At 40.9% G+C, this 10,081-nt stretch overlaps 1 protein-coding gene across 1 annotated transcript; it reads left to right on the forward strand.

Moving 5' to 3' along the window:
* Nucleotides 1-757: 757 nt before the first annotated feature.
* f10 (coagulation factor X) lies at nucleotides 758-7,015 on the forward strand. Its single transcript, XM_006639298.3, has 8 exons — nucleotides 758-1,038; nucleotides 1,403-1,563; nucleotides 1,721-1,745; nucleotides 3,473-3,586; nucleotides 3,680-3,811; nucleotides 4,673-4,869; nucleotides 5,700-5,817; nucleotides 6,267-7,015. The coding sequence occupies exons 1-8, from the start codon at nucleotides 978-980 to the stop codon at nucleotides 6,818-6,820; spliced, it is 1,362 nt and encodes a 453-aa protein (XP_006639361.2). The 5' UTR covers nucleotides 758-977; the 3' UTR covers nucleotides 6,821-7,015.
* The last annotated feature ends 3,066 nt before the right edge of the window (nucleotides 7,016-10,081 follow it).

Below are 10,081 nucleotides of genomic sequence, written 5' to 3' on the forward strand. Positions count from 1 at the left end.
CAGTTGCTCTAAAATGTGCGCATCTCCAAAGGGTTTTTCAAGGGAATTCATAAAACCTTAATGTTCCCCTAGTTTAAAGTGTGTGGTAGCATTGAACTTTTGACAGTCCATATTTGTTGACAACATCATTTCTAACTACAGTCCCACACAATTAAGAAATCAAGCATGAACAGTAAAATTTAACTGAAATTTAATTTATCACCACTGAAACCATTAAAACCATTAAACTAAAACCATTCAAAACTATTCTGAATTCAGAAAATGTTTCCAAAGTATTTTTTGCTGCTCTGTAGCTTTGGTACAGTATGTTTTGTTTATTCCATCTATTTAATACAGTATTTGTACAATGTGGTCAACATTTTTTTTTATTACAAATACTCTTTTTTTAGAAATCCAATAGACTAGGATATCATAAAGGAAAGAAAAAAACCCTGAAGTAAAAATCGTGTTTTTTTGTGTGTGTGTGCTTTTAGGCACACATTTGATTTCAAAAGAAAAGAGCTTGCCCAGCTCAGTTCGTCTATCTTTAAACCGCTTACACAGACTGCAGGAATCCAACAAAAAGAAGAAAAATTGACATTGTAACTGTAGGTCTAGGTTTGTCTGCAAAGTACTGTACATCAGATGAACGAGCACGACATAAACGCTAATGACAGCAGAGTTTGACAACGAAACGGCATGTCATGGTGTAAGAACTAAAGCTGCTAACCTTGTCCTGCAGAGGAACAGGACAGTCCTCTTTGCGAGATACAGTACTGGTCACAGATAAGCAGAACGAGAAGAGTTAGCGATGGCGCAATCAGACCCACTGTGTTCCTTTCGTTGGTAGGCGAAAACAAAATCATAGGTCCTGACGTGGAGACCTGTGCGTTTTCACTGTTTTTAGGCCTCTCTCGTTTCCCCTGTCATGCTGATCTTTGAACTTTTTGCTGCCATCTGCCTTCAATCTGGAGGGCTCGATTCCTAGCTAAACTGCAATGGCTCGGCTTTTGCAGATCTGCCTTTTCTTCGCGGCGCAGGCATCGGTAGGAGCCGAGGGTATGTTGACTTTCGTTATACTGTGTCAAGATCGGTTATTTTTCTTTGTTAAAATTCATTTTGTTCAGCCGGTTTTTTTTTCCCTCGGATGTTTTTTTTTATTTAAAAAAAAAAACGAACCTTAGTAGAAGAACCCAGCTCACAGTTTGTAACTATAGTCTGGGATGACATTTGGGGGGAAATATTTAAAGAAGTAGTTTGAGGTGAGCCATGCTAGAGGTATTTATCAATATTTGAAACCTAAATACAATTGTAGGCTGTGTGCCAAAGAAGTGTGCCTAACTGCCACGGCTAGTGTTTTCTTTTTTCGACTGAAAAGGGGAAATATCAAAGTATAGTAAATGGACATAGCCTGTGTTTTCAGTGTTTGTGGACAAAGCGAGGGCAAGCCAGGTCTTCAGCAGGAGCCGCCGGGCGAACACTCCCTTCGAAGAGTTTCGGCAGGGCAACATCGAGAGAGAATGTCACGAAGAGCGCTGCAGCTACGAGGAGGCGAGGGAAGTGTTTGAAAACACCGAAAGAACGGCAAGTACAGTTCTGTGCCATCTCCCCACCGCAACACGGGCGAAAAGGGCCGCTTGAACGGTTGTCACTTGATTAATGCCACCATAAACTGGTAGAAGATGGGCTTTCTTCCTACTGTACTGTACGTGTGACACGGTTTTTTTTTCTTTTTTCCTAGGATGAATTTTGGAACGTGTATTTTGGTAAGAACCCCAGATATGAACATGTGTGTGTGTGTGTCATAAGCTTTATTTTAAAAAAATAAAATATTGAAATACATCGGGTCACAGGCAAGGTGGATGAAATGAACACAGACCGTCAGTCACATGTGAATCTCCGGGGCTGTGGTATGTGGTAGTTTATGATCTCACACCTGAACTTGGTAAATAAGTGGGGCGGTTCATATTTCTCTCTTGATTCGTTATGTGAGTTAGCGGATGTTAAAATATTGCATTTTAATTGAGTGAAAATAGTGAGAATCAGTGGCATTCTGTCGCTGTGTACATGCAGTACTGTATACAGACTGGTGTACCCACCCTTTAAAAATAGTAATCTCTTATTTGTTTATGTTGGGTTTTTTTTGTATGTATTGCATGTTATTTTAAATGTATATATCAAAGAAAGATAAGCAAATGCCAGACATTTCTGAGAATTAACAATATATTGTAGGAAAGCGTATTGGAGGAAATGTTTTTTCTTCTTTAAACACACAATGGTACTAAATCATTTAAAGTTGTTTCTAAAAATTAAGTAAAACCAGTATATCCATTGGATTTTATCATTCTCATCCTTGTTCTCCCCAAGGTTTGTAAGAGAAGGAAATGCGACTAAAACTGGGCCTCTTCATTTCCCTCTCTGCCTTGTGTTGGTAGATGATTGATGATCTAAACAGGGGCTCCATTCCTCAGATTCTCTGGACAGGCTGTCTCTTAATCAAACCGCTGCTGGGCTTGAGGGCAGTTTAGACAGGAATGTGCTCGTTCAAGGAGAGCCTGGAAGGGGTAACTCCTTCAGAATTCTGAATTCTGTGAGATTTTTATTATGCATTTGCTCCAAAAATAAATATACTAAAGACCTGTCCCAAACAAATATATACAGCATACAGTACGCAGAAGGTGATAAACTAAAAAATGCACTGAAACATTCTGTGGTGAAGAATTCCGTCTTAAGGCGGTCTCAACCTCTGAATGCAAAATAAAGCAAATAAAGGCTAAAGCTCAGTGAGTCCAGCTGCAGACTCATACGGATGGAGATATGCACCTAGACCTCACTGACCTGGATATCCTTAGTAGATACCAGGCTTTGCAGTGGATGTTGGCTAATCTCTCAGCTATGACAGCTAGCAACCTCCTCTGTACCTCCGCTTTGGAAGAAGGAAGACAACAACAGAGAAAGTAAACACGAAATGAAATACATGGCTTCCTGTATGGCCCTGCAAAGACCAGTCAGAATAAAATCAAATGGTGCCACAGGGCTGAGAGAGCACAATGGCAGAAGGTCAGAGAGGTGTACAACCAGGAGGAGAATGAGAATCTGAAGTGTAAATTAGCAGAGTGTGATCCTCTGTGTGGAACCAGTAATACTGTACACTCAGATTCAGTCCAGACAGCAGACCCTCAAGGCAATTTAGGTACATCAGTAGAATCAACTTGTGATATTCAGCAAGGAAGAGTGAAAGTATTTTTCTTCGTAAAGAACTTGCTGACTTGATGGGGGACAATGTGTTGTGCAATAATTAAGAGTCCTTGTCATTTTCCAAGGACCATATTGATGAGGGTTAAAAGACACTACCATTCCGTGGAATCAGCTTCTTGTTTCCAACCAGCAGTTGTTTTCACATTGCCTGTGTCAGTCTACACACACACACACACACACACATACACACACACACGTGTCATCATCTCAGAACTCACAAACCCCTTTCCCCCAGACGGCGATGCCTGTACATCTCAGCCCTGCCTCAATCGTGGGAAATGTAAGGATGGCATTGGAGCTTACAGCTGTCTCTGTGAAACTACCTTTCAAGGGAAGAACTGTGAAATCGGTAGGTGGGCAAGTACACCATATTATAAACTCTGAACCATTAATCATTCTGGAGTCTGACCCTGATCTGTGATCTTTTCTGACCCCCACCCAGAGATTCCAAAGCTTTGTGAAAACAACAACGGGGGCTGCCAACACTTCTGCAAAGTGGTAGATGACAAAGTCACGTGTTCCTGTGCCACGGGCTATTACCTTGATGAAGACAGGAAGAAGTGCTTGTCTGACAGTAGGTATTTTCAACGCAGGACAGATAACTCGCACGCCATACTTGTTAAAAAACAGTACCTCTAGCTATATCGTATTTGGGATCACTTTACACGCCAGTGCAATTTTAATACCAAACAATTGAGCAATTTATGAGGCACTGGTACAGCACTGTAAAACTGAGGAGCAGAAATTCCATTGCAGTGGGCTGCCAGTTGTGAGTTGCAGGGTGATATGGCTGCTGGCCCTAATTTTTGCTGTTATTAGAGGGATAAGAGCCAGCGAGCAGAGGTAGAACTTCTCATAATGTCGGACTTGATCACGCTAATCAATGAGCACTTCAGAGAGAGTAGATGGAGCACGAAAGTGGCAGCACAAATCCAGAACTGTCTGTCATCAGCAGTAATCGGTTTATTACCAAATCAAAGTTGTTGTCAACTGGCACAGTAGACCATACAAGTCTAATTCTGGGAATTTGGAAAATGATAAAAGGATAGTAAACACTGATGCACAGTAGGTCTAACTGCTACTGTTCCAATGTGGCTTCTGTCTCTGATATGTATTTTCCTGAAATTAATGTGATGAATGATTTGTTCTTTCAGCAGGGATTATTGACATGCAATTGTGAAGATGTATGGAGCTCATTATGAAACCTCAGAATATTGTTACATCAAGAGATCAGAGATCAGAGTCTCATTGTTTTTGTTTAATCTCAAGTGTTACCTGGGGCGCTGAAAAAGAAATAAATGACTAGTCATTTCGTAAACAGAACTGCAGGGGCTCTTTGCTAAATGCTGCTACACCAAACATGTGGCTTTCACTTGAAAGTCCTCCTAAATGTTCAGTCATGAAATTCAACTTTCCTGCTTTGTTTCCACTACAGAAGAGTTCCCTTGTGGCGTTCTGAAGACTTCACTGACCAGGACATCCTTAGTAGATACCGACTTTGGCAATGATACAGAGATTCTGAACAGCACGATCACACCTGATACTGAAGAACCCATGATATTAAGCAGTGCCAACTCAGATGCGAGGATAGTCAATGGAAACGAATGTCTTCCTGGACACTGTCCCTGGCAGGTGAGTAGGTCAGGCAAAAAAAAAACATCATTTTAATACTGGCAAGATTTGAATGCAAAGCTTCTGAATGAAGCTAACATTTTGCAAGGCTGTCTGTTAAAAATTCTGAACCCCGTACAAAAGGTACCTTCCAAGGCCATTGTAAACTACTTGTATTTCTTCAGAGCACACTCCAGCAGCCAAGCCACAGATAGATTGCTTTCTTCTATCTTTTGAAGGTGCACTATAAAGAACACCAGGACTGAAAGAAATAACATATATACTTTCTATAATGATCAGGAAATCAGCAGTCCATTTTTCCTCATGCATTTGGAAGCTGCTTATACACATTTGTTATGCTGCCATGCTGTATAGGCATATTTGAAGACATGCAGCTCAGGTGTTTTCACATTCTGTCACTCTCCACCTTGTCTTGCTTTGACCTCTGTGTTAGTTTCTCCACACGCTGCTTTTGGCCGTGCTGGCCGTCCTGCTTCAGAAGAGAAGGAGCAGGGAAAGCGCAGTGGCTGAGAGCACTCACAACAGGATATCGAAGGGGCAGAGATAGGTGCTACAACATCCTTTTCAGTTGTTGCCTTGTAAATTTGCAGTCCCAGGTGTATAGTTGAACTTGTTTTTCAGCCAGGGGGTAAGTCAGACAACTGAATGAAATTAAGACAGAATTTGAATGAAATTAAGAAAAAAAATGAAAAATAAAAGACATCAGTTATGAAGAGTACATAAAGCTTACGGGACTGAACCAACAATACACTACCTGGATGCAAATTGTAAGTCATTGGTATGTCATTTGCTCTTTCATGTTATTTTTCTTTTTGTCTTTACTTTTTTAGGCTCTTTTAATAAACGAGGAAGGAGTAGGATTTTGTGGTGGGACCATTCTGACTGAACATATTATATTATCAGCCGCACATTGCATGAGAGAGTCTAAGTCATTTACAGTAAGGCTTGGTATGTGTCTTTTTTTTATTATATTTGAGGATTCAATAGCATAAAATGTTTGTGTCTCCTTATCTAATTTTTCCTCTTTCAGAGTGAAGGATATTTAATCAGTCAGTATATTGTTTAGACCAATAGTCAAGTTATATTGTTAATAATGAGTTACACAGTTCACTTGTGTTAAGCCCTTTATGCAGTGTAAATGGAATTTGTTTGCCTTCAGCTCAGCATGTTAAGCCAAATGTATTATGATGAAAACATAAAGCTTTTTTTAACATATTGAAAAATAGACCTAATATGCTTTAAAATAAATATTCACTGTTTCTTCAGAAAAGGTTCCATGGGAACTTTGATTTTTGAAAAGTATTAGCTAATAATAAAATATACAGCACTAGAACAACCGTTCATATTTATGCCGTAAATTACATATAAATTCAAACTTTTATATCCCTAAATTTCAGGGGACTATGACACAGAAAAGACTGATGACAGTGAGGAAACATATCCCGTGGAGAAAGTGATCATTCACAATAAGTACGTCACGGACACCTACGACAACGATATAGCCATCATCAAGCTGAAGGAGCCCGTCAAATTCACCAAGTTCATCATTCCGGCTTGCCTTCCGGAGAAAGATTTCGCCGAGAAGGTCCTGATGAAGCAGAACGACGCCCAGATCAGTGGCTTCGGGCGCACTCACGAGAGAGGCAGGCAGTCCACCATCCTCCAGAAGCTCACTGTGCCCTACGTGGACAGGCTCATGTGCATCGAGTCCAGTCAGGCCCAGATCTCCGCTAACATGTTCTGCGCTGGCTATGACAAGGTAGCCAAGGATGCCTGCCAGGGGGACAGTGGCGGTCCCCATGTCACACAGTACAAAGACACGTGGTTCATCACTGGGATAGTGAGCTGGGGGGAGGGCTGTGCCAGGGAAGGCAAATATGGGGTCTACACGCAGGTGTCCAAGTTCCTTCCATGGATCAAAGCAGTTATTAAGTACTTCAGTAAAGCATGACCTTTCCTTTGCTTCTGATTTGTTCACGATTTTACACCGGGCAAACAGAATGACTAATACTACTAATTTCAGTATCTGATGAATTGAGTAATGTGTGAATTTTAAGCGTGGCTCTGTATCTCAGTCTTTTTCCATGGCAGTGGAATAACCCTGAAAAGAAATTAAATGAAGACGCTGTTTACAGAAAGCATTAAAGGTCTCGTTTGCTGATTTTGTACATCTGGGGCTTGAATACCAGATGATTGAAATGTTAGCGGTGCTTGGTATGTCAGTAACACATCTACAGTACAGTATTCAATACACTAGAAATATATCCTAAACAATGTGCTTTTATCCCTTTCAGATACTTTTTTTGCTGTATTAGTTATGGAACGTGGCTGCCTTCCTCTAGCTCTCCAAGCAATAGAAACATCCTCTACACCTCACCAGTTTCCCAGTGCAGTTTCACTCCCTGTGCACGTGAATTCCTTCATGCCAATCTAGCATCCCTGAGAAACAGCAGATCTCGCTTGAATGATACACGGATGGGTGTATCGGTGATAGGCTTCTACTTGATCAATTTCTACATAGAGCTAAATGAAATCGAGCGTCTTTCTGAAATAAATCTGACCTGAGATCATTGCAAATGCAAAATCATCGTATATGTGACACATTCATCATCGGAATGCTGCTGGTTCCCAGTGAGGGGGGGGCCCCACCTGGAGCCTATCTCAGGGGAACAAGGTGCACTCCAGCACTGCTCTGTGAATGGAATGGCACTGCGTCACTCACACTGCACACAACTGTGAGACCCTGGGAGGGTCAGAGTCAACCGGAGAAGAGCCACACAAACACAGAGGGAACATGAACTTCAGCCAGATGCCTCCCCAGTCCAGAGCTGAACACAAGACCTACAGGCTGTGAGGCGGTCGTGCCACACCCCACCCCACCATACTGATCAAAGGACTTTTAGAAGTGATTTTTCTCATCAGAAGTGAAAACGCTGAAATGACAAATTCATTTTGATTTGTGTTGTGTCATGGCATTTGCCAAAACCACTTTATACCCTACGGTGTCGCGGGAGGCCGGAGCCTACCTGGCAAGCAACGAGCGCAAGGCAGGGTACACCCTAGACAGGACGCCAGTCCATCGCAGGGCCAGTGCAGGTCAGTCATACATGGGGACAGTTTGGAGGCCACGGTAAAGGCCGAGGAGGGAAATCTGGCCCGGACACTGGGATAACTCCCTACTCTTCTCGAGAAATGCCCGGGGATCTTTAATGACCACTGAGAGTCAGGACCTCGGTTTAAAGTCTCATCCGAAAGACAGTGCCACTTCAGTATAGTGTCCCCATCACTATACCGGGGCATTAGAACCCACACAGACCGCAGGGTGAGCGCCCCCTACTGGCCCCACTAACACCTCTCCCAGCAGCTTTCCCAGGGGGTCTCCCATCCAGGTGCTGACCAGACTGAGAGCTGCAGGGAGGTATGGCTGCCGGCTGATTTGTGTCATTTGAAATTAAATTAGATTCTAAGATTTCTTTAGAGCATGAAGGAGTACAAGATCAGCCCGTCTTTAGGCCACTTGGTTCCTACTGTCTTTTTGATCCTTGTGCATCTAACAGTATTTTCAGCTCTAAATGTCCTTGTTTCTCACTATCCTATATGTAACAGTGTCCCCTGGTCCCTGTAAACCTTTTGAATCCCTCTAATTGATCATTTCGTCAGTTTCATTTTTTTAAATATTTTTTATCAAATCTTTTTGTCTCCTCATTTGCAGGCTGAAAATGCCAACAGAGTCATTTTCAGACCATTGTACCCCACAGTCCAAACGGCTCCTGGCCGTTATTATGGTAGTTATTACAGTTTCTTTCCACTTTTAGTCTGGTCATTTTAAGGGGGCATAGAAACAGTGGAGGAAATGTTGTACTGGTGGAAAAACCACCTCAGAGTGATCCTAGGAGTTATTTTAACCTCTTTTATTTCTGTTAAAGAATTTATATATATTGTAATGATGTTTTCTGACAAAAGGGAAGAGTCCCAGTTCCTTAAACTGAGCTCCACTGTGGTTCAAATGTAGAGAACATATTTTACCACTTTCCTCTCGTTTTTATTGCATTATTGAATTATCTCAAAAAAAAGATTTTGACAAGTCTACATAAACAAATCTTGTCCATTTATTTTCCTCTTCAAGTTCCAGTACCCAAATATCTGCTGTTCACAAACTATATCAGTGGGTTCATTCTTTATTATAATTGTGCTTTCTGGAATTTATTTTCTAAACCTGTTCTGAATGACTTTATACAAACAGAAATTATACATATAAGTAATCATACTGTGGTATGGCTCTAATCTATGTCGCTCCAGGGGGAATGATCATTGTACAAAAAAAATGGATACCAAAGGTTCCCAGTTACAGGGGTGATCACAAAGTCATACAACTTATATAATTCTGGCAAACTGTACACATTTGCAGCAAAAATGTTTGAATAGAAGTTAAGTAGTTTGTTAAAAAGTAACCAGGTAGCTCGATTCAAAGCTAGATTAGACCAAAATTCAGATCCCTGTTCATTAAAAACATTGAATTCAGGAGAAATACTGTAATAGCGACTGAACTCTGACCTTGAATTGGTCGATAGTACTGTATGTTCCAGTCAAACAGACCAGCAAAGCAGGTAGCTTTTAACAGAAAAACAATCCTCAGCCAGACAAATGATTGCTTACTGTTAAAGGTCAAACCTGGAAAACAGGCAGATCTTCCCATTTAACCCCAGAATACATACAGTCTGGAACAAATTTATCACTACCACTATAAACATATCACTATCACCACTTTATCAACAGGACATTTTTCTAAAAAGTGAAAAGTAGTTTTCCATGGACAAAAACACAATGTCAGTACTAAAATTAAACTGATGCATGTGATGTTCTGTGCTTGGAATGTCCTTTGAGAAATATAATTGCACCCTTTCCTTTCATTGAAGTGCGCATTGCTTAGTTTGGTGCACTTCACATGTGTATTCATTGTACTGTCTTTACAAAAATAAAACTATAATGGACAGAAATGAAACCTTGATAAAACATGTACACCTTACATGAGCAATGTGTAGACGTTTCATCATAAGAAACACAGTAGAAAAAATTACAGCATTACAAGAAGTTAATATTAGGGACAATTCTTTTTGACATCTTGATAATCATGTACTAATAAAAACACCCAAAGCCTACAGTACATATATTCAACCATTTGAAAACACTGACACCAACTGGACAAAAATGC

Source organism: Lepisosteus oculatus, chromosome 15 (assembly GCF_040954835.1).
Source record: "Lepisosteus oculatus isolate fLepOcu1 chromosome 15, fLepOcu1.hap2, whole genome shotgun sequence".
Lineage (NCBI taxonomy): Eukaryota > Metazoa > Chordata > Actinopteri > Semionotiformes > Lepisosteidae > Lepisosteus > Lepisosteus oculatus.